Here is a 24569-nt window from a genome sequence, read left to right as displayed (position 1 = left end):
CCTCCCGCCCGGCGCGGTGCGGCCGCTGCCCGCTCCCTGCCCCGCGCCCGCTCCCGGCCCCGTCAGGGCGCCGCGCCCGCCGCCGCCATGACGGGAACCTGCCGGGCCCCGGCGGCGCGGGGGGCTGAGGGAAATGGGGGCCCGAGCCCTGAGGGAATGGGGGTCTGCGGGGGGGGAGCCACGAAGAGGCCTCAGGGCGGGAAGCCGTGAGGGAAGTGGGGGGACGTGGAGGTGTCTCGAGGGCAGCGCCATGAAGGAAACGGGGGGAACCCGCTTGGGTGGGGGGCACTGAGGGGAATGGGGGACGCTCAAGGGGTCGCGGGGAAGGAGAGGGGAAAGGAAGGGGGCACGAAGGGGAGGATGAGGGAAACTGGGGGGTGGGGGGGAAGGGGAGGGAGATGGCAGGGAGAAGCTGCGAGGGGGCCTGGGAGGCAGAGGGAAAGATGAGGGAAATGGAGGGGGCACCATGAGGGAGATCCCTGGTGAGGAAGGAAATGGAGGAGACAGGGGAGTGGGAGAGGTAGCAGTGACAGGAGAGCAACCGGAGTGACAGAGGAGGGTTGAGGGGAGAGAGAAATGAAGGGYATTAAGAAACTGAGGGGAAGATGACTTGGGAATGGGGGGTATCACAGTAGTGACTGTGAGCAAGAATGACAGCAAAAAAGGTGAGGATGGAGGTCGCAGACGAGAGCCGGGACAAGGCAGGGACAGGGAGAGGTGAGGAGCGGAGGTGGCCGGGCAGCAGGGCTTGCGTGTGGCGCTGCAACACGTTAGCTCCGTGCCTCTAGGACCCAGTCCCTAAATACTGTACTGCACTGGCTCATTAGCGCTGTACTGCAAGGTCCAGAGGGGACTCAAATTATGCTGCTCTTTGCCTCACCCAGCTTCTAAGAAACTCTGCAAGAATACGTGCTTTCCCTTTGTTTTTAGGCACAGGGCCATATACACATACTTGGACTTTTTCTGCTGCCTTAGGTATGAGAACAGGGCAGCTGATTTCTTCTTTTTAAGAGACAAGACATTGTTAAAAAGCTGTGAGGAAAATCTTCACATACAGAATTACAAAGAGCTTGCAGACTGAGATCTAAAACCCTGTGTCAGTTCCATCAGTCATGATCACCTTTTTTAATCCACCCAAAGGCAAAAATCTAATAATATCAGGAACACAGGGGAAAAAAAACAAACAGGAAAACCCAGCAAGCCACATAGCTACACCAGGAAAAAGGCAACCTTAGACCATAAGAGCTTCTCTTCGTGGGCTTAATTCACTCCATTCATAATTCCCCTCTAGGTAGGCATCTGCTAGTATAACTTCACCAGCAAACTCTTTAAACTGAGGCATAAAGTTAGGGTATTCCCTTAACTAGAGCACAAGTAAGGAGTCAGAAAGCTCATATCAAATTCCTTATCCCTTTGCAAGGGCCACCTGAGTTGTTTCCTCCTGGATCTGATAATGAGAGCTGGTTGGTTCTCAAGCCCCAAAGACTCCTTCAGGAGCATTGGTCTCAAGTCCCCTGGCCTGTTCTGAACCCTGGACTTCTTGCAGAGATGGACAGGGATGAAGAGAACTTCACAGGGCATCTGCATACACAACTATCAGCTTTTCCCAAACCAGCGATAAGTCATCTCTTTGTTAATGCTGTGAGAGCATATGCAAAACTTGACACTGAAAACAGCCCTAGAGGCCACGGAATGTGCCAATAAAATGTGTTATTGGATTCATCTACATGTGTGTACTATTCTATACCAAGATGAAGTTAAATCTCCAAATTCTTCAGCCTGCACCATAGTGCCCTTAGATGTGCAATATGCACATTCTCTGAGCTAAGTACAAATGGCATTTTGTTTCTCTATCCAGTTTGTCTTGGGAATGGAAGAGGGCTGAGGCAGCAGCTTAGGGTTGGGGTATTCTGGTCAAAGGTCTGTGCTTGCTCCCACCTGGCAGTGGGAGAACACACAAATGCAATTTCCCCAGTAGCCTCCTTCTCAGGGTTACCATCTGGACAAAGTACTGGCTTGTTTATACTGACTCCTCCCTTATGACAAATTCAAACATGTTCCATCTCTCCTACACCATGTTCAAGGTCCCTAGCAGATATGATTGTTCATCTTCCAACAACAGCACCCAAAAGGCAGCACTTCATTCAAGCCTAAGGGATCCTCCACTTCTGCGGCACCATTCTGCTCCTATGTCACTAATTCTTAGCCAGGACACTGATCTCAAACCATTTATATTGCATTTCCCATCAGTAACTCAAGTTCCAGGAATTGAGGTTGTTTGTGTTACAAACAAGCAAGAGAGAAATTCTGGTACACTATGCTGAGACAAACTGASAGCCACATCTTGAACTCAGCCAAATTTCTCCAGTTTATCTCAGTAATGGAGAGCAGCTTCTCACTGCGATGATCTAACCTCCAGCTCAACTCCAAAACAGACCCTGGGTGTTCCCAYTGGGTGAAGGAAACTCAGGAAATGAGACTGGCTAGTAACAAATCTCTCTCAAATTGCTCAGCAGGAGTTGACAAACTAGTTAATACAAACCATCCTTTACTGAAAAAGTTATTCCCTTCTGGGTCTTACTGGAGCATCCTGGATAATCTCTCATATCAACTACCATGGCAGGAATGAAGCAGAGTGAACTCCTGAAGACTACCAGAGGTCCACAATACTCAGGAGGTGTTGACCAAAATACACTGGCATATGCAAAGGTAATTGAAAATAGGCAGGATTTCTGTTCTGGACAATATAGACTGTATATACTTCTCCCTGCCCCACATGAAATACTACACAGATGAATATACTTACTTTTTATTTACCAGAACAGGTGAATTTATTATTGCTATAACTTACCACAGATCCAGCGTATCTGAAAGTTGCAAATTGCATAACCAGAAGTTTCACTACAATCTCAGACTATATCTCTTAAAAGCTCACTTCTATAGGACCAGCCCTTTTAACTCAAGCTGTTAKCCAATATTTGAGGTCCTTTTTGTTGCTATCAAGAGGGGGAAGAAAAAAAAAAAAGGCTGGAGGAGTTGGGTATTCCTTTGATGCTCTACAGTTAGAAAGTCAAGTGGAGCAGGTTCTTTGCCAGCAGTCCCCAGCCTCTTTCCACTCAGCAGTTGCTCCCAAAACACTTGTTTCCCAAAGCAGTGGTGTAGTTAAGCTGGGGCTACACATGTGCAGACGGGCCAGCCAGTTGGTCAGTCCCAACATCATAGCAAGATATCTGCCTTCTTTCCTTCCAGAAGGGCAATACATTTTCTATCCTCTACCCTGCTGCCAGTTTTCATGAACTTGATTATTCACTGGTTAACAAACTTGAAGTTACCCACTGGGTGCAGAAGTTATTAGGAAGGACAGAGATCAGACTGTGTGACCCCAGAAGCTGCATTTCCAGGCTAGAAAAAAGACTCTGTAACAGACCATTTTAACCAAGGCCTTGCATGTGGCCTGTGTACCTCCCATCTATTTCATAAAAGAAGCTTCAGTGCTTTTTTTGTTTATCTTCCATTAAGTTTGGGTTGTTACACACAATAGCTGCAGTGATGTCTCCTCCATCCCCTCCACAACAATATCTTAAAGCTCTAACCTCTTTACCAAATACCAAATTTTAGGATATTAATTATCAGTCCTTAGGAACCAGAGCCTTTCCTCTCAGTGGGTTTTTAGTATCTTCTAGGCCCTGCTCAAAGCTTGGTCTTTGTAACATTTACTTGGCTTTAACAGCAAAATTGGATGTGAATGATACAGAAATAACATAATAAGCAGCAGTAATTGGATTGACAATCCATTAACACAAGTTTAAAACCCCAGTGGTTATTACTGTGAATAAAGGGAGGGTTTGTCGTTCTTCATATTAGTACATGAATCAAACACTGGCACCAATAAGCAAGTAAAATTATTTCTGCAGATGGCTGAATTTGTGCTCTCATTTCTGCAGGCAGCACCCACAAGTGAGGGAACTATTTACTAGCTCCACTTTCAAGAAAGCGCCAGCTATGCCATGTACTAGCCTCGGAGCAAGCAGAACAGGCAGTGCCACAGCCAGCTTATAAACAGGTTTCATGCCATTGGACAGTGGTGACAAGGGAGATCAGACTGGTCTAAGCAGTTTTAGTGCCTAAGTGCATATTTCAGTTCCTCATATAAAAATGACCATTTATTAGATTTTTTTTCCCCCACCCCTCCTTTGGCTATGATTTTGTTCCCGAGCCAGAGAAACCATAGATTCTTCCTCTTTACCCTTCCTGCTTGGAAGTTGCCTAGAAAAATCCCAAAGACTATTTCAAGAATTCAAGAGGACTCCATTTTGCTAGAGTCTCCTTTACATCTTGAGTACTTCCCGTGTCAAAGGCATTCTTTATACAGCCTGCCCACCTTCCTATGTGGACTGCCTACGGAAAAAGGACCCCAGGCTCGCCCACCCATCTGAGAGGTCAGAGCCTACCCTGTTTGCCAAGCCCTCTCGCCACCCCCGCAACCTTGTCTGACCCTTCACTCATCTCTAGTAGGTACTATGAAAAAGTCATTTGCCATATTGTAGGACATGACTTAACAGTGACACTTCAGCCTCTCCAGATGGGCACCATGAGCCTCAGCAGCACACCTAATTGCCTTTCAGGTGGATGAGCACTGGTGATCCTCAATACTTGTCAGAAAGAGAAAAGCCACAAGGGATTTAATCAAATCAACAGTAAATGGCAGTTGGACAGGTACCTTTCTTTGGTACCTTTGAAACTGCTCAGAAAGCTTTCCCCCCCCCACGCAAGTTCCTCTCTCCTATCTCTTGTTACCTGCTGGCTTGAAAAGCTATGCTGACGGGCTTGCAAGAACAGCCAGCAATGTCCTTGGTGAAGCTTCATTTCAGAATTTAGGTCTGGTCTTGGCACAGTGCAGGCTGGATTTGGAAAGAACAGCAATGACCCCTCGTGGCTAGGGAGAAAAATAACAGGACCTACACTTCTTCCCATAGATTAGAAATGACCAATAATCAAATCTTACCTGCTAGTGCTCCTGTTTTTAGGCTTGGGAACAAAAGTGCCAGGTATTCTGGAAAGGAGGAACTGCATGAGTCACATACCTTCCCCCATTTAACACATACCCAAGTCCAAAATATCAGGGATGCTGCAGCTAGCAGGCAGAATCAGAAAACTCAGAGCTGAAGCAGTCTAGATACTGAGCTCATGGTTTCTCAGGTTGTATATTCACGTATTGAGCAGAAGTTAACTAGAACTGGTTCATGGTGGGGAGAGAGGACTAGCATAAGAAACATGGACATAGAGCGCAGTTTTAAACTCTCTTTAGACACAAAGCTATATATTTTCTGTTAAGGCATCTGAGTTGTTGCTCTGTTATGTAGAAGAAAATAGAGGACAACTCAGCTGTGTACGCCATGCAGCCTACTGTAGAGGCACCAGCATCCCTTTCCTGGGATCTGTATTATCAGAACCTGGCACCGTCTGGCCTTCAGGTCTGAGGATTCACACTTGGTGCTCGGTGCAGCACTAACTTAACCACCTGCAGAGAACACTTCCTCCAGTATGCTTCCACCATGTTACCTACAGCACTTTCAATAGCCTCATTACCTCCACCCCCTTTCTGACCCATTAGATGCATCCAGAAATGTCACTAGAAGCATTTTGCATTCATGTAACAGTTCAGCAGAACCATTTCCTGATATCAAATCATCAAACCTCTTTGAGATGTAGTAAAGTACAATCTTTTTACCCCTTGACCCACTTTTAACTTGCATGGACTTGTGTCATTTTAAGTAGCAGAGATGCAAGGAGATCTACTGGATCAAATTTGGACTGTTCACCTAAACTTCAAAAATGTATTTGAAATTAGGAAACGTCAGATATTCTATCTGTTCATATCTAAAGGTCGCACACCAGAAACCCTTGAATCCCTCTGTGTGGTAATAACATAAGCAGCATAAACTCCAGCAGCTGGATTGGAAAAATAAAAAAGTACTTTTTAATTAGAAGAAACAGGCTGCTAAAGCTTTTAGCCTCTTTGCGCTGTTCCTATCCATGCAGATGTGGATAACACTGGTACYAGCCTCATGCACAGACCTGAAAGCGTCACCATCAAGCTTCAGTTTTTAAGCTTCCCAAGTCACCCTGAGGAAGTGATTGTTGTAACATTTATCAGGAAATCCTCACAGAGCTCAAAATAACAGTTCCAGGCTCATGTATGGAGCTTTCCAGTGCCATCCTCAAAAACGTAAGTACTGTTTTACAGAGGCCGTACAGACAGAAGTCTCAGCTGTGCAACAGCAGAATAGGTTACCCATGTCCTTGCTTGTCCTTAGCCACTGAACTCCATAATGCTCTAGTATTTGGGCAGCAGCACTGGTGGCAAACGTCCAGCTCTTGCTATTTGGCACAGCAACAAGGCAGAGCTGCAGGGAAAGATTAATATTACAAACACGATCAGAAGCTGCCACCTAGTGCTTACTCTGGGCCACAGGCAGAGCAGCCAGAACTGGATGAGAAGCAACTAGAAGGATATTTCTAGTTCCCAAGAAAAGACTGAGCAAAGGATTTTTCTTTTTGCCTGGGGCAAGCATGAGAATTTCCTGTGTTAAAATTAGATTCAGTGCCAATTAGGACAGATTTTTTGCTTCTTCAGCCTTTTTAACAGATGCAGCTCAGCGCTGCAAACAGCTCTAATAATATATAATAAGTACATAATATAAACAATTCTAATAGAGCACCAAAGATCTGAGAGGACATTCAAAGGAAATCATCAGGTCCATTCTGTACAGGGAAGGTGACTGACTGACTGCCAGCACCTAGCTCAAATGCACAGCTCTAACCACTGGCCTGAGGATCTCGGCCAGTGTCCTATTGGGCTCCCCACCTTCCCCAGAAACAGCTGCATGACTCACCACTCCATGGGATTCTGCAGGGAAGCAGTGTCRAGCATGAGCCACAGTGATCACTGCCAGGCAATCTACCTTACAAGAGGACCTCTTCAAGAAGATATGCTGGAGAAGAAGGTGAAGCTCTGCTTGAATGGAATGAAGAGCAACGGTTGAAGGGGACATAACAAGACACAGCAACCACTTTGAGTGTCCTGGCAMAAGAAAGTTTGAGCCAACTGCAGCTCTTGAGCTAGACCAAATTCATTCTGGAGGAAGACAAGCCAATGCACACACTCCTGAAGGGCTAATCTCTCTTTCAAAAAAATTTATTGGAATGTAAAATATTTAATAGAAAACAATACTGAAGCCTCCTCAGACGAGGAGCTTACTGTATCAGGCATATAAAAGGGACCAGCAGGATGCACACRGTGCCTAGAGGGACTGAAAGGGCATTGCTTACCCATCAAAATGGCTACCTGGCTCATGTGGGCAGCCACATCATGATACATCCACTCCCAAACCCTTGAGATACATAAGCCTTGAACAGCCAAACTCAAAACACAGTTAGCAGGGTGAGGACACTCTAAAAAGAATCCTGTCCTCATAAGACTTGTACCTGTGATCTGTACTCTTTAAGAGACAGAGAACTCTCAGTCAGAGTCACAGACTGGTAGATCTCTATCACAGTAAAGAAAAATCAAAACCATTTAGAAAGCCTTTGAGGAGAGGAAAACTGAACACAAAACTCACCCCAGCTCCCTATCATTCTGCAAAYTCAGAGGCACTAGACACAGCAACTAGCATAATAAGATACATCCCAGTTATACCAGAATCTTCATAATGGTTAGAAATCCATTTTTTCAGGTTGCTGCACTAAAAGGCTAGCGTACCTAAGTACTATTTCGTACTATCRTACAAAAGGGGCTCAGGAGATATCCTAGTAGTTAAAATGAGGAATTTCGGTGTTTTCCAAGTTGTGGAATGAACATTGGGGACTGGGATACTGAAAAAATACTGGGAATCAAAAGCTGCCATGGTGGGGCTTCAAACAACCACTTCCAGCTGGGTGTCCTATCCCTCRAGATCCAGCAACCTCTGTCGGGTTTCCAGAACGATCTCCTCCATCACCTCTGGTTTGAGAATGTCTTTGATCTGCAGCAGAAAGAGGAGGAACATTAGCACTAAAGAGTGACTGCTACCTTTGCACACCATGGGCACAAGGGACCCTGTCACACAGCAATGTGTGGCAAGTGAGATACCTTCAGAGGGTCACAGTCAAACAAGACTATCATGGCAGAGGTTCCAAGACAAAGTTAACTTCCTCTTGGTTAGCAATTCTTACAGAGACCATAAGATATCAAAGGAGAAGCTAAATCTATGTCATATCCTAATCCTTGCTGAATGACATATACCAGTATTTAGGAAGGGGAAAGATGACTTAAACAGAAGTACAGTTCAAAAGAACATCTCATCTAGCTGAGTAGGCTGCCACTGCAATTGAAAGCAGAACACACTTCAGCTCTTATCTTTTTAGGGAAGGAGAACTACCAGTGACCATGTTGGCAGAACCTAACAAATCACAGAGAAAAGGTGTCAGGAAGACATCAAATTTAAGAAGCCTTCCAGCACTGCAGGACGTGAATATACAGGGGAGACCGGGCTCTGTACAATACATGGCACTTGCTTTTCCATTTGTTCTTAAACTGCACCTTACCCTCATACAATCCCAAACGTAACACTGTTTTCACAAGGATCACACAGGGTCAATAATCCTACCCAGCAAGGGAAACTTCTGGGTTGTGTGCAAAGATGGAACTATTTCTACAGAGAAAATGTCRGACTTTGCCAGAGGAAGAACTCTTTAGACTATCCCTGAATCTTCACAGTGCAAACTATGTCATRCATAAGAGATGAAGTACATGTTTTCACTTACTACTGGATCCCTTGTTTGGAAAACAGAAAGGAAGCCCTACCACACAACTTACTGACTTTAGTAGCAGCTGATGCGACTTTTCCACCCCCTCCCCACAGCATGGAATAAAGTAAACACTGGCTTTTGTACCTGATGGGGAAGGGATGCTTCATAGCAATACAGGATGCTGGTGTCAAAGAGCATCAACTTCTGAGTAACCAGAGCCACAATGCAGTTCCGGAGCCGTGAGATCACCTCCCGATCAGATAAGGGGACTGGCTGAGAAACAACAGAGGAAAAGAGCTGAATACACAGTGAAACAATATAAGCTTATTATAACAAAGYTTTGCCACAAATCTAATACCACATCTTGAAAGTCTCAGGTGACACCAAAAGGTGGCCTAAAGATGGAATCCTAGGTTATTTTCACACTTTCAAAGAGGTGAGGAATTGCTCCTCCATAGCCCAGCACATCTGAGAAATTCTCTCTCCTTCAAAAGAGAAGCACAAATGCTCAACCAAATGGCTGGTGGTTTCCCAGCTCTTCACAAGCATTTCCATACACCTCCTCAGGGAAACATTCATGTCTGTGCTGTGCTGTGGCAGATGGCAAAGCTCTTCCAGCAAACTTGGGAAGGCCATCTTCTGTAGCCCACCAAAACTGTTCCTTAGACTGGCTGCAACACTCCAGGGACAGCAGAAGGAATAGGTCTAGAAGTCTCATTTAGCACCAAGACCTCTATCATAACACTATGTTGTGATACTAGAACAAAAAAAGCTCCTAGCAACCTCCACACACCCTGATATGAACAGAACAGTCCACTGCTGAAAGTAAGATGGGTGAGGCCTGCTGAACAGCATTAAATAGTTACAGACTCGTTAATATAGTTCTTGCTGCAAGCAYAGAGGCAAAACAGCCTACCAAGCTGCAAGACGTTTGCAAAAGGGAAACTGCTTCCAGGTTCCAGATGAGAGAAAGGGGGACTCGGAAGTCCCCAGTACAGAACRTCCATTACTGATGTGCCTCTTGGACTGTGTCAGACTAGCAAAACATGGCTGGTAGGGGAAGGTTTGTCAYCTTCCCTGTTCCCTCACCTCCAAGTTGGTGGTGAAGCCCCCTGCCTCTTCATCTTTCTGCTCTGGAGTTGGGTAGATCCAGATGAAGCCATTGTTGCCGAGGATCACAGACGCACCACAGGGCAAGTCATGGAAGTGAGTCTTCTGGCGTTTCACGAGGGAGGGGGAGACCTGAACAAGCACACCTTGGCCAAGCTGAAAAGCAGACCATCAGACTTAGTGTGAGATAYGACCCACCACAAATACATCAGGTCACTGACATGCACTCCATTCTTGGTCTATGAACCAGCCAGCTTTAATACCCTTTCCTGTGAAACAGTGAATATAAAACCTGCCTGTCTCTGGGAGTGCTGGGAAGATTAGCTAATGTCTGTGCAGCCCTTTGAAGATGAAGAATACTCTACATTCTTAGCACAAATGTTAATAATATCTTGATCGTAAYTACACATCAACCATCCCTGCAGAAAAATGAAGAGTGAGAGGCCCAATTTAGCAGAACACTTTCCCTTTTAATCCAATAGCTGTCCTTCACCCTTTGCGCAATAAGCACACTTCGCTTTCATCTTTTAAATGCTAATACCTTTGGTCTGGTAATCCCAAACTGCAGCCTACGCTCCAGTGGCCCCTTGGCTTATTACAATGCGCAAAACCAGAGATAAATGCCAACTGCATAAAGCCTAAAATAGAGCCCTGGGGAGAGAAACAAGTTACAAGGGCAATGGCCTGCAGAATAGGAGTTAGCAAGTTTGAGCCAGAAGTTTTTTCCCCCCAGGGTTCAATTCCCAAAGGGTTAGTGGGGGAAACAGGACTCGCAGCCTGTAGTTGTGGACAGGGAGGGCTGTGGTTCAAAGGGCAACTCAAGGGCATTCCCTTTGCACTGGGGAACTCCGATCTGTTTTCCCAYGCAGGAGCTAAGATCCTTCCTAGCCTGTCAGAATGGGTTCTAACAATATCCTACATCTACTCCAGAGCTTTTTTCTTTAAAAAAAAAAAATCTCTCACAAAAGGCCCAATCCTGCTGCTACTCTGATATAAAGCCAAAGAAATTCTACTGATTTGGGCAGAGTTGTGCTGTATTTAGGAAGGGCCTGGCCYTCTACTGCAGGACCACCAAGCTAGCAAGAACTGTCTGATGGGCTACATATTATCCTTTATCAGAGCTCTCTGCAAAGGGATCTTCCCTCTCCTCCCTGCCCTTCTCACACCCCATTTCTTGCAGCAAGGGGAGGCCATCACAGAAACAGCTCYGATCTGCTTCAAATTCCAATCAGTTGCAGGTTTGGAAATCTAAATAATACTCAGCACCAGCCTAGACATTTYCATACAAGTCAACTGGAGCAGAATTAAGCCAAGACTGAGAGCTCTTGAGCAACTTACCTTCCCATATTTCAGACTCCGGGTGTGCAATGACACAGCCCCATCAGAAAATACAGACTGGACTTCTGCCTGTCAGTGCCACTTAAGGAAACAAGCTCCCTCATGCTACCCAGTGCCAACAGAAGCTGGCTGCTCATTGCCCAAAGGCAGAGAACTCTCAGTACCAGTCTGGCTAGCTAAGGTCTAGCCATTCTCACCCATGCCCCTTGGATGTTCTGTCTGAATGCAAGCAGTGGAAGGATACGCTGATGAGGTCCCCTTCCTGCAAATAGTCCCTCATTGCAAGCTCATCTTCTGCTGATCTCCTTCTCTGAAAAGCAGAATGGGAGAAAAGTTACACGTGGCCCAGAATGGAAAAACATCATCCAATTCCCACASTGAGGGGACCACCTCCTTACAATGCCATGCAAAACACAATCTTGGCTCCAAAGAAAAACAAGGCTCTGRTATTTAGATCACTGACGCTAATGTCCAAATAACATTAAGAGTTAAATAAAGATACCAGAGCACTACAGATCTACCTGCAGGCACAAACACCAATACTACACATGTGCTAACCATGGGAAGGGCTCCAGAGTCTCCTGGCTTCTCAGTGCCCAGCCCTCAGCTTCTGCTGTAGAAGCAGAACAAAACAGGGCTCTGGCACTGTTCTACATGAATTGCACTCACCAGTTCCCCACCAGGTAAATTCATAGATGACAGCAACAAGACTGAATCTAGCCTGGAGTTGGTTTCCACTTTCCATCGTTTCTGCTGAACCTGGAAAAGAAAAATTCTGTTGATATACGCTCAAAAAAAAATATGAAGAAAAGCTCTTCACCAGAGAGGGAGGTCCGGCAGCCACTCAAGCCCGCAGCCCCACGCGATGCAAGCTGCAGACCGACAAGCCACGCATGGTGATTGAACTGAATGGCCCATCCTGGGATGTGCACTAATATCAGCGAGCTCGCACTGTACTTGCACTGACACTGACAGAGGTGGGAGCTGAGACCTACTTTTAGTCTCATCCTTTTTAAATCCCAAATGTTAATAATGTCTCCATAATTAAAACCATATATTTTCTCCTCAGTTCTCAGTAAGTCTTTTTCAACATCCCACAGACTGGAAAAGCTTAGTCAAGCCAAGTTCAACCCTGCAAAGCACTTACTYGTCCTAATGCACAATGGCAGGTGCTAAAAAGCACAAATACTAATGTGCTTTTAGGAGCATTAGAAATGCTCTGGAACAGAGACACATCAATCTGGTGGACCATCCTCCTCATCAGTAGCACTCTTGTGGTTTAAACATGAGCCAAGCCTTAATTCCCGCTTAATCGTGTGTCAGGAAAAACTGAGTCACTAACAGGGAGGGGCGGCCAGGACCTCTGCGAGCTTTACCTCAGTGATCCTCCCCACCACGATATCGCCAACTTCACCGTTGTACCTGGGAGCAAGAAAACACACGTTAAAGAAACCCTCTTCTCGCAGCGGCTTAGGAACCGCGCGTGCCTCGGCCGCTCTCGTCACCGCCGCAGCGCCCCGCCGCGTGCGAGGGGACGCGAGGATGCGCCAGGCCGTCRCGCCAACGAGGCCTGGCAGCCGCTCGCACCTGGTCTTCAGCGCTTTGACGTACACCAGCTTGTTCACCCTCTCCACGGCGCCGGCCACCGAGGCGATGAGCTTCTCCTCGTCCACGTAGGTGCCGTGGCCCCTGCGGAGAGAGCGGCCCCGAGCGGGGAGTCACCRGCCAGAATCCCCCCCCCSCMGCGCCGCTCCCCGCAGGGAGCGGAGCCGGCAGCCCCCGCCGCCTGCCCCCACCTCATGTAGCCCGTGTCCGTGGTGATGATGTCCCCCGGCGCCACCAGGTGCTTCTCGCCGCCCGGCGCCGCGCTCTGCCTCACCGCCTTGCGGGCCACCGGCAGCCGCATMGCCATCGCCGCCATGTTGCGTGCGGGCAGCGCCGCGCCGGCGCCCGCTTCCACACGCGCCTTCCGCCCGCCATGCTGGTTGCTGGCAAGAGYGACCCTGAGGCCAGCGCGGCGCCATCTTGGGTGAGGGCCGCTGGCGGCCGTCGGCGGCAATAGCGGCTTCGTGGTGGGCGGCCATTTTGGTTGCTGGCAGAAAAAGAAGGTGTGGGCTTCACTGCATTGGGATTCAAAGGGAGAGGGGGGCCATCTTTAGTGCGGGAAAGCTGTTCTCCCCCCCTCGAAGGGGCAGGCTGTGGGGCTGAGCGGGGAAGGCTGCCCCACAGCCCGGCTCCCCCACCCCATAGCAGGCACCATCCTCAGGGAGAGCTGCCCCGGCGCTCCCACCCCCGGGCAAGGGCTGTGCGTGGGGCCGCCGGCCCCCAGGCTGGAGCCTCGTGGGCAGCCACAGGCCTCCCCTCCCACCCGTGGCCCTGGCAGGCCGGGCCAAGCCCCCGCTTCCACCGCGTCACCCCGGCGGCGGCGCCTGCTGCCCTTTGCGTSCCCCCACCACCTCGCCAGGAAAAGGCAGGTGCTTGTTGCTTGCGTGCGACAGGGAAGGATTGTATGAGACTATTCAGAAATCACATTTCATAGGTTATAAAAAAAAATAAAATAAAAGGCAAAAAAGAAGCCAGTGATGACCTTTAGGATTGCTTCACCTCCTCCAGACCAAGACCAAATATTATTCTTTCAAGCAAGACTTGTATCTGTAGCCCGTCACAGCTGAAATACGACTATTATTTCACGGAAGATACCGACAGTTGTCGTTTCAAATAGAGACTGCACAAGCAGAGACAAGAAGATACCAAACCAAATAACACCACCCGATCTGGAGCTAAGCTGAAGTTACCACTTCTCTTTCAGCCCTGCAAAAGGGCTTCTGTGTCCCAAAACTAAGCTTTCCTCTTCCCCAGCTGCCCTAATTGCTCTAACGGCTGATACTTCACCTCCTTCTTCACCTCGTGCTCGTCAAAACCTTCCCTCGTCCTGGCCACAGCTGTTCTTCCCCAGGCACAGAGCAAAATAAAGCTTCCCAAACTATCCATCTTCCAAATGATAAATGTTCCAAGTAATTTTTATTTAGAATACAAGAGAGAGGTACAAATGTATTTACACTGTGTACATATACAATCAAATAATATATAATATCAAAGTTTTGTAAATAATGTTTTACATAAATATTTACAAAGTTAAAGTGACAGTTGGGTGTTTTTTTTTCTGGAAGTAAAACACAGTTTGTGAGAACTTTATACATCTTAGACTTATAATTAATATTAGAATACCTTCTTTTAAGCTTTATGATACAAAGCCCTCCTCTCACTTGTGGCAGGACTCCAGAGGGCGCTTAGAGTTGTCCTTGGGGACAGAGCTGGCCCAGGGACCGGCTTTCTCTGTCCCCAGAGGGCAGCAGAAGTAAATTTAAATGTTCCCGAAAGGCTGCAGGGAGCGAGGGGAGCGATGGTCCCCGGGCCGGAGCAGGCACGTTGCCCCGGTGCACCGGCAAATCCACCTAAGACATCCTGCTGTTTCCTGCCCCCGGAGGCAGGATCCCCTTCGCCCCCTCTGCCAATCCCAGGGACGAGGGACGCCCTGCTCCGCTTCTCCCTGTGGAGGATCAAGCCAGGTGCGGCTGCACCCAGCGGCTTGCAGAGCCGGGGCAGGGGGGGAACCCCTCGCTCACCAAACGGCCCCCCAAACCCCGCGCGGACGGCGATGCTCCGAAAACGAACCAACGCGCCCGTTCGACGCCCAGAGCAGCCCTGCCTCTGCGCCCCGGCTCCGCCACGGGTCGACACCCCCCACCGCGCGGCACGTCTCAGCGCCGGGCTTTGCCCCTCGCCGTCGGCTGTCCGCAAAGCCGCCGCGCCGGCGGCTCACAGCACCATGGTGGGGATGTGATGGGCCAGGGAGGCGGGATGGGGCACGGGCAGGGCCGGCGAGTGAGCCTGCAGGGAGGCGTTGGGGGGCCGGTGGCGGGCGCTTTTCTGGTGGGCCCGCAGCCCGGCGAGCTGGGAGTAGGCACTTTGGCAAACCTGGCACTTGTAGGGGCGCTCGCCGGTGTGCAAGCGGACGTGGTTGCGGAGGGTGGAGGACTGGCTGAAGCGGCGGTTGCAGAAGCGGCACACGAAGGGCTTGTCCAGCGTGTGGATGCGCATGTGGGAGCGCAGGTTGCTGCGGGAGTTGAAGCCRCGGTGGCAGATCACGCAGCGCATGCGCCCCGTGGTGCTGGCGCCCGCCTCCACCGCGTGGAAGTCCTCTGGGGACGACAGAGCGCGGGACGGGGACCGTCAGGCGCTGCCCTCCGCCCCGGCTGCTCACCCCCTTCCCGAGCCCGCGGCGACCACCCGGCGCCCCCTCCCTTGCTCCACCTGCCCGCTGGGGACGGCTGCAGCGGCCCCACGGACGGAGACCCCCATCCCCGGCTCGAGGCTGGCATTCACGGCTTTGGGATGGGGCCAGAGCTGGGAACCATCTCCCTAAATTTGGGGTGAGGGGATTGCTCCGCCTGATCCATGTCTCCCACAGAAGGGGCTCCCATGGTGCTTCTCCCCTCCATGTGCAGAGCCGGGGGAGACAAGCGCAGGAGCAGCTCCAGCCTGACTCCTCCGGCTCCTCGGCAGTGCTCCGACACCGCGGCAGCCCGAGCTGCTCGGCTCTCAAAGGCTCTTTATTCTCCCGCTCCGAGAGACCTGGTGCCCACTTCACAGAGCCAGGCCCGCAGGRGGAGGGGGCCCGGCTCCGAGAGCAGGGTGATTTGGGGAAAAAAGGGTTTGCGGCGTTAAACACCGAAGAGGGAAATCGGCCGCTTTGTCCACTTGGCGTTTCGCGGTGCGTCGGGGCTCCTTGCTGCCTGCTTGCACACCTGCCCTGCTCCCCTCCCCGAAACTGTCCCTGCCGCACCAACACGCTCCCCACGGGCTGGGGCGGCCGGCTGCCAGCCACGGGACCAGCAGTTGCCCTGGGCTAATCGGTTCGGAGGAAGCCCCTCGAATCACTAGGCACCTGCCCAATCTTCATGGGCCTTTCTCAGGGGAGACCGGCTTTCTCTGACACGAGCTGGCTCATGTGTAAGAGAACGGGGCCGGGGGTGGGTGCTGCTGCTGCACGGTCCCTGCGTTCGTCCCCACGGAGCTGGAGAGTCTTGCATGTCCCCTGGGATGTCGCTGCCCCATGCCCACCCCTGGCCTCGGGGACGAAGGGAGCCGGGGGCAGAGGATGGGCACAGAAGCTGCACCCGTGGCCGTTCCCGATGTTACCTACCGTGCTTGTTCTTCTTCTGCTCCTCTTCCAGCCCCGGCACGCCTGGGATGCCCAGGAAGGTGTTGTGGGAGTTCCCATACCAGACCAGCAGCTCTTGGTCCGGAGGAATCATCTAGAGGGAGGGACAGAGACGGGGGTGTCAGGAATGGACGGCAAACGGCTCCCCATGCACCCCTGCCCCGTCCCTTTGGACCTGCGCTCGCCATACCTCGCCTCCCGCAAGGTCTGCTGGCATCCGGGACCTGCCAGGATGCCCGAGCACCCCCGAGCCCTGAAGGCGACAACACAGCAAGGCTCACCACCGTCCACCACCAGCACGGACCTGCTCCCGGGTCCCCCCCATGCCGGGCCACAAACACTGTGGCCGGAGAAGAGGCAGCTGCAGACTGCGCAGGCAAAGCCGGGATCCCCGGAGCAAAGGACCGAGAGATCCCTGCTGCTCGGAGAGACGAGGACGCGGCAGTGCACAGAGACACGGAGAAACACACAGCCCCGTGAGGGACAAGCGAGAGAYGGCAGCGACGGAGACTGACGCAGGGAGCCATGATACAAAAACCCGACTTGGTGCCTCCACGGAGCGTTTCAGCTCCGGACGGAGCAGGCGGCACCTGCTTGCTGTAGGACATAGGCAGCGTCTCCCACCCGACGCTGCTGGGGCTTGTTTGAGCAAGGTCGCGCCTGCATTTGGGTGGAAACGCGGCTGGACCAGCAACAGGCTGGGTGCACGCGGGGCAGGCGGAGGAGAGCTCGTGGGCCGCGGGAGGAGCGGGGAAGGCGGGCGACGCTGCCTGCACCCAGGCCCTGGCGCCTGCAACAGCTCAAACACATCCGTAGGGTCAGGGAAAGCCTTTTGCACCACCGCTGCTCCCATTTTTGTGAGCTGATCGCATTTCTCCTTCCCCTGTTGTTTCTGTTACATTCCTGCACCATCAGAGGTGTCGGGGTGGCCGGAGCGAAGGGCCAGGAAACGCCGTTGGCAGCCTCCCGCGAGAAGCAGCTGCGGCGGGGAAGACGGATGCTCTCGCACAGGGGAGCAGCTGCTCCAGGCAACACTAACATAATCACTTTATTAAAAAAAATATATTTTTCCCTTGCCAGTCCCTAGTGTTAGGAACATAATTCAGAAATGGGAAGGACCTCTGTTTTGGAGAACAGCTTTCCATGCGCAGAAAAGCATTGCCTGTATGAAACACGGACCATAACAGTTAGACCATCAGAGCACTTAAAATGTGCCTAATCCTAAGCACCTGAGAGCAGAAGGAATTTGACTTTGTACGTTTAAGTGTCCGTCTGCACAAGCACCTTGCTGGGGCTGCAGAGCACCCTGGAAGGCAGGGGAAGCCAGTACCGATTTCCATCCCAGACTGATGCTGTTTCTCTGTATCATTTTCATGTAAAAGAAAATGATTTTTAATACAATAGGATAAAATACCGCAGAAGGAGTAAGCCCCAAGTGCATGCATGCATGTGTGCACGCAGGTGTGCAGCCGTGCACACGCACCAGCAGTGGGCGAGCACTTGAAACATTTTAAGCTGCTGCCCAGGAACCTCCCGGCCTTCTGGTCAAAGGCTAAAACTCGCTGCCCTCACGCCACGTCCCGGCAGCGGCAGCTGGGAACTGCTGAGGAAGAGGACGGGAAGAGCAAAGCAGCAAGCGAGGGGAGGAACGGCCAAAGCAGATGGGAACGCTAGTAGTGAGTAGTGACAAAGGCACCCAGTAAATCTGATTTTGTGGTGGGTGGGTGAGAACGGCATCCCAGGAGGTGCCGCGCGGGAGCCATGGGACGCTGCAAGCACCGGGGCAGGAGGCTGCGTGGGAGCCCCGCGGGGACAAGCGGGGCGACGGCGCGTAGCAGTGCCCGAGCGCACACGGACACGCGCGCTGCTGCGAGGGCACCACGGGGGTCAGAGCAGCGTCCCCGTGTCCTGCCCCTGGCAGACTGGCCCGACCCTCACTGCGTTTGAGGGAAGCCTGCAAGACTCGAGTTTTGCAGGTGGTCTCCGGGCTGATGCGGGTCTCCCAGTGCCGGGTTCGCGATTAGTGAAGCCGGTGCCTGGAGGCGACACGGCCCGGGAGCGCGGGGGGGGCTCGCGCCGGTCTGCGATGCGCCGTTTGTGCCCCTGCGGCTCCAAGCCGGGGGATCAGCGAGCGGAGAGCGAGAGCCACGGAAGGAAAACCCTCTCTTGCTTTCTCTTCTCTTTTTCCTTGTTGGGTGCACAAACCCCGGCGAGTTCAAACAAACGGAGCAGAGCCAGCGTTGCCGTGCGTGTGCAGGCACACGCGTGTGCACACAGGCGCGGTGCACGCGTGGGAACGGGGAGCCCGCGGAGGCTGCGGGTCCTGGACCCGTCGTGCGCAGYTGTGACCCAGCCCCTTGCGCACTCAGGTATTTCCCTTCCTCGTGCTTTCGCAGGGAAAGCGCCCGGCCCCTTCCCTGCCCCATGGCCGGGAGCGATCCGCGCCGTGCCGGAAGCAGCGGGAGCAGGAGCGACGGCAGCGCCGCTATCACGGGCCGTCCCCGGACCGCGCTGCCCTTCCCCGCCAGCCACCTCCCCGGCACCCGCTGCCCAGCTCTCACGTTTCAGCTTCCCCGTTTGTGCGAGGGAAGGAAGCTAATCCTGCCCTGGGGCTTCCCGATTCAACCACGGCCCAAACCTGCAGATTAACTGCGGCTGTCCGARGCCTCTGCGTGCACGTCCCAAATCCTCGTCTCACCTGCCCCGCCATCTGCGCACACACAAGGTCTGCTAGGAGGAGGAACACAGCTGGATTCCTAATTACACCAGCGTTAGGTGGAATTATTTTACTCCTTTGCATAATGTAAGAAGAGCAATAAAAAGCGGTTGAGCTACGTTCACAACAGGCACACCTGCCCGCAGGAATATCAGGTCTTAAAACTGGATGCAGCTACAGGATGCCCAGGAYGGGGAGAGCAGCGCAGGAGCGCTCAGCGCTCTCGGTCRCAGACCTGCGCGGGGAAAGGCCGCAGAGCCCCGGCTAGACGCGYGGGCTTTCCAGCTGCAGGGAAAGGCTGCGCTCCTCCCGCTTCCAAACCCACCTACTCGCCTTTCCCACCCCACTGCGGTGACCTGAGGCCCAATCCTGCTGCTGGCTTGATGCAGGAGTGAGCTGCGGTCCTGTCCTGTGCAGGGTTTGAGCATCTGCTTCTCTGTAAGCCGATGCATGAAATAGGTCTGGGGACCTGCCTGCAGATATGTCTGGACATTCATGCTCTTTCCCGGGTCAGACCCGTCTCCCAGCCACAGCCATCCACACTCCCAARTGCTTGAGGCTCTGGACCCAGCACTGGGATAACACTGGGCAGGGCCAGTCCCATAACACCGGGATGAGAAGGGAGATGTCCCCACTTGTGCCCATTTAAGCCAAAGCTGCTGCACTGCGACCTCCCCCCAGCCACCACCTTCTTCCACCTGCAACAGTGTCACCTCCACTCCGGCTCCATCCCTGCTCCGCCAGCACAGCCGGCACCTGCCCAGCCTCGCTCCAAGCAGCACCTGCCCCAGCTCAGCCTAAAAGCCGCTCCCCAAAGCCTCTCCCAGGTCCTTCTGCACCCTTTCTAGTCCACTGCTCGTCTGGAGGGGCGGCGGGGGGAGATGTTTGTGGGGATATGGTACCTACGCAGGGCTGGTCACCACTGTCACCTGCCTGGTGCTGCGTGTCCTGTACGTGTGTAACCCTGCCCGAGGAGCCCAACACCCACCTCCATCCTGGTGTCTCCCGCAGGGAGGCTGTGAGATGGGGGACACATCCAGCCTCCACCCTGCAGCACAGCAGCCAGTGCCGCGGACTCTCGATGTCCCTGGGATTGGCGCCTGCCTCCGCACCCCCCAGTGCCCACCAGCATCTCTCGCAGGAGCGCCTGGATGAGCTGGGCAGGACCAAGGATGCTCCCTGCCGCAGAAAGCCCACGGCCCGGCTGCGCTAGCTGAAGCATCAGCAATGTGCCATATCCTGCCTCCTCCGCAGCTCCCTGCCCAGCTCCGACATCCCAGGGACCGCCGGGCCTGATCCCCCTCTCACGCTCATTTTACACCCGGAGCTGCTCTTGATCTCTAGGTGAAAGCTGTGCGGATTTGAGCCTGGGCTTTGCTYGGCACTTGCGTCTCGTGGGAGCCCCACAGCTTTCCCCAGCTGCAATAGGGCCTCTCTGGCTTGGCACAAGACCTGGCCCTCCAGGCAGAGGCCCCATCTTTTGAGACAGCATCAGAACCCCAAACCTGCCCAGATCCCCAACAGGGCCAGGATTGCAGGGCTTTTCACCCTTTACACCCCAAAACAAGCTTGGACCGTGTTTTCTCTCTGTCTGCTCAGCACCCATCACCTCGAGAGCCCACCAAGAGGGGCTGGAGAGGAGAAGGGCCCTTCGCTGCTCTCCAGAGCCTCCCTGAAGGCCACACAATGGCCTTTCCCCACGGTGCCAAGCTCCCTTCTCCGCGTGGGTGCAGTTCTCCACTGGGGCCGTGCCAACCCTGCCGCCCCCAGCGGGTCCAGGTACCAGGGAGCAGCGAAGCCCCCCTGCACCAACCGTCCACTCCCACCGATGCCCCAGCGAAGGGCTGAAGAGCAAGGGAGGGTCTGCAGGGTGGGAGGTGGCAGCGTCCCGCTCCCCTCCCGCCGCTCCCAGGCTGCTTCCCAGCCTCTTTTACCTCGATGGCCTTGTAGAAGATGCTGTTCCCGATCTGGATCACCTCCAGGTTCTGCTCTTGCTCGTTGCGGGCACATTTGATGTAGGTCATCCAGCTCCGGTGGTCCTCCTGGCTGGCATCGATGAAGTACCGCACGGTGCCGTCTTCGTTGAAAACCTGCGAGGGGGAAAGAGAGGTTGGTAGCGTCGCTGCCCGGGGTGGGTTAAGCCCCTTCACCCCTGCCTGGGGCAATCGTGCTGCCGGGGGCGGAGGATGCTCTGGAATAAAGTCCCTGGCCAGGGGGACTGCAAAGCCAGCACAGCATCGGGGCGAAGGCCCTGCGGGCAGCCGAGAGCCGCTGCCTCCGGACAGGAGGTGCCCAGACCATCGCTGCTCTCCGTGCTGGGCTGCGCAGCCGGCGCCTCTGCGGCAGGGCTGGTGAAGGGCTCCCTCCTCTCGCRGGGTGTCACGGCTGGCCCTGGCGGCTTACGCCCGTGGGATGAGCCAGCTCTTCCCCTCTCGGCAGAGCCTGGCCGGCAGCTCAGCCCCCAAAGGGGGTATTTGGCATCCTGCAGCCGCCTCGGGGAGAAGAAGGGCCGGCATGCCGGGGTGGAGGAGGAAGGTGCATGGCAGATCTGGCCCTTGGGGAAGAGGCATTGCGGGGAAGGCGAGGAACATTTCTATGAGGCAATAAAAAATAAAAAAATAAAATAATCAGGACAAGTCYGACACTTGGTGAAAGCAAAGAAGTGAGCAAAACCTGGTATATTACTGTGCCTGAATGCTCGGCGTCCTGGCAGCTCGGCTCCCCCAAAGCCTGCTGCTTCGGCTGGGGTTATCTGCACCAGGGTTGGCACAGAGAGGGGGACAGGAGAGATGATTTCTCCCATCTTGCGGGGTGCTGGGAGATGCCAGCCTGGCGTTTCACTGCGGCAGGAAAGGGCAGGGCAGGATGTGATCCTGCCGCCTGGGAAGCAAGYGACGCGGTCTCGGGCTTCTCGGAGAGCAGGCTGCACCCTGAGCGTTGCCCCAAGGGCTGCGGGCTGAAGAAGCCAWCTCCTGCCCCAGACTCAAGGGTCTCCTAAAACCAGTCAGCCCTGGAGGAGCCCAGGTCTCCTTTTCATAAATGGGGAAACTGAGGCACAGGGAAGGGAGGGGAGTTGCCCGATGCCACACAAAGCACAAGACAAAGCCCCAGGATCCTGTCGCCCGGTCCTGCCAGACAGAGGGGGCTGGGGTCGGGGTTTACCTCCCACATGAGGTTGTTGTTCTTGCACAGGTCCACATGCTCCGGTGAGATAACCCGGCCTGTGAAAGGTCCCATCTCGGTCCCAGCCTTGATCCAGGTCTTGGAGAAGATGCCCAGCCCTTCTCCAGGGATGGAGCTTTGCGCAATGATCACTTCCGACGGCAGCACCAGGCTGGACAATTTCTGCACCTCTGTGTGCATCGGAAARAGGGGTTGGAAAAGGGACCCACCTGCTTCCTTCCCCCCTTATACCCCATCCCRTCCCTTGCCAACCACTCCCGGATGCCAGGGTCCCCCCAGACACCCCCAGCCTTCCCCAGCTCAGGGCTGGGGGAGCACCACCAGGGTGGGGAGCAGAGGGAGCGAACGGGGGTGCCCAGGGGGGCCGGGCGGGCAGCGGGGACCCCCCCCCCCTTGGCACCTACAAAGCGCTGCTTTGTGGCGGGCGGCAGCCCCAGCCCAATCCCAGGTCTGAGCCTTTTAAATGCCCAACTGGGATCCTACAATGTCTTACAAGGTTCCCCTCCAAGGCATTGAGGAGGTACCTGGGAAAAGCAGCCCGGGCTGGGCGAGGGAGCGGGGCTGAGAAAGGGGGTTAAATGGTGTCTATTTCGGCCCATCCAGCAATTTGTCATGCTGTTAAAGTGATCTGCATTCATTAAACTCAACTAGAAAGAAATTGCTAATTCTAAATTCATTAGTCCTTTAAGAATGCTGTAGCGATACATTGTGCTTGAATGGCGCAAGGGCTTGTTTAAAAGGGCCCAGGAATTCCTCTTACAAAATGGGGAGATGAGATGGTTGACATATTGTGAATGGAAATGGAATTAGCCTTCATGGTAAATTAAGAGAGGAACAGAAATCCGAGAAGGGGAAAAGGGAGCCGGGACGCCCCGGCGATGCCGGGGCGAGAGAAAAGATATTGTCCCGGGCTGCTGAATGAGGGATGAGGGTTGGGGACGTCTCGGAGAAAAGAAGCGGCCCCGGCCCCCGCCTCTGCCCCCTCTTAAGCCCGCGGTTTAAGTGGGAACTTTCTCAGGTCAAGCCCAAGTTAACTAAATGAATTTAAAGCCCTTCTTCCCCAGTCAACTGCTATTACACGCCTGRGGAGAGCGGGCGCGGGGCCGGCGCTGCGCTGCGCCGTGCGGGGCCGGGATCGGGATCGGGGCCGGCATCGGGATCGGGGCCGGGACCGGGACTGGGACTCACCTCCGGAGAAGGACTGAGCCAGGACCTCGGCCGTGAAGGCGGTCTTGGGGCTGCTCTTCTCCTCGAAGAGCTGCTCGCCCAGGACGTTCCTCCAGCGGCCGTAGAGGAAGCTGTGCAGGATGTCGGACGTGATCACCTCGGCCAGCGAGAGCCCCTGCGGCTTCAGCCCGGGCTTGAGCACCAGGGCTTCGGCGGGCAGCACCGAGCCCATCATGGGGGCGAGGCGGCGGGCGGGCGGGCCGGGCTCGGCGGGGCGCGGGCGGCGGGCCGGGCTCCGTGCCGCTCGGCGGCTCCCGCCCGGCTATATATGAGCTTCATTGACCCTCCTAATTGGTTATTAATGACCTCCCTGACGTTGGCGGAGAGACTGGGGCTGCCGGAGCGAGGCGAGCCGTCGGAGCCCCCCTCCCCTCCTTCCCTCCCCTCCCCGGGGGTGGGGTGGTTGGAGGGAGGGACACTGCGCGCACACACACACACACACACACACACAGCCGTGCACATACACACACGCATAAACACACATGCACCCGCACCGGCTCAGCCCACCCGAGCCCCCCGGCCAAGGCAAGGCAAAGCCGGGCGCCTGCCCCCTCCCCGGGGCCGCGGAGAGGCACCGAGCCCGGCGGAACCGCCCGCGCCGCTGCCGCTCCCCGGCCGGCCCCGCCGCGGACGGGGCGCACCGACCGGCTCGGCTCGGCCCGGCCCGGCTCGACCCGACTCGGCCCCGAGGGCTCCGCGCCGGCCCCGGCCCGCGCTCCGCGCCCGGCCCCGCCGCTCGTTTTGGGGCGAAACCCGGCGGTTTGGGGCCGCGGCGCAGCACAACGAAATCCGCGCCCGCGGCGCCGCCAGCCCCCGCTGCCGGGCGCCGTTGCGTCCCCACGGCCCCGGGGAAACGGGCCGGAGTCCGGCGGGCCGGACCGGGCCTCCCCGGTCGGGCCCCGAGGGGCCGAGGCTCCCTGCTACCGCCCTGGCGCCCGGGCCGGTACCGGCGGCCCCCGGCAGCGGCCCCGACGGGCCGGC

General features: G+C 54.1%; 2 protein-coding genes across 2 annotated transcripts; both read right to left on the bottom strand.

Annotated features, from left to right (window-relative positions):
- Positions 1-7177: 7177 nt before the first annotated feature.
- On the bottom strand, positions 7178-13201 carry EXOSC2 (exosome component 2). The gene is made up of 9 exons (XM_026062274.1): positions 13035-13201; positions 12826-12927; positions 12615-12660; positions 11908-11997; positions 11483-11548; positions 11239-11307; positions 9880-10056; positions 8935-9063; positions 7178-8024 (listed from the first exon to the last, which is right to left on the bottom strand). Exons 1-9 carry the CDS (start codon positions 13157-13159, stop codon positions 7944-7946), a joined length of 885 nt encoding a protein of 294 aa, XP_025918059.1. The 5' UTR covers positions 13160-13201; the 3' UTR covers positions 7178-7943.
- Positions 13202-15057: 1856 nt separating this feature from the next.
- On the bottom strand, positions 15058-23763 carry PRDM12 (PR/SET domain 12). The gene is made up of 5 exons (XM_026062304.1): positions 23550-23763; positions 22341-22531; positions 21113-21268; positions 16445-16556; positions 15058-15440 (listed from the first exon to the last, which is right to left on the bottom strand). Exons 1-5 carry the CDS (start codon positions 23761-23763, stop codon positions 15058-15060), a joined length of 1056 nt encoding a protein of 351 aa, XP_025918089.1.
- Positions 23764-24569: the final 806 nt, after the last annotated feature.

The sequence above is a fragment of the Apteryx rowi genome, unplaced genomic scaffold (assembly GCF_003343035.1).
Source record: "Apteryx rowi isolate R43461 unplaced genomic scaffold, aptRow1 scaffold_19, whole genome shotgun sequence".
Lineage (NCBI taxonomy): Eukaryota > Metazoa > Chordata > Aves > Apterygiformes > Apterygidae > Apteryx > Apteryx rowi.
The sequence above is the reverse complement of the archived record's forward strand: the minus strand, read 5'-3'. Positions and strand labels throughout refer to the sequence as shown.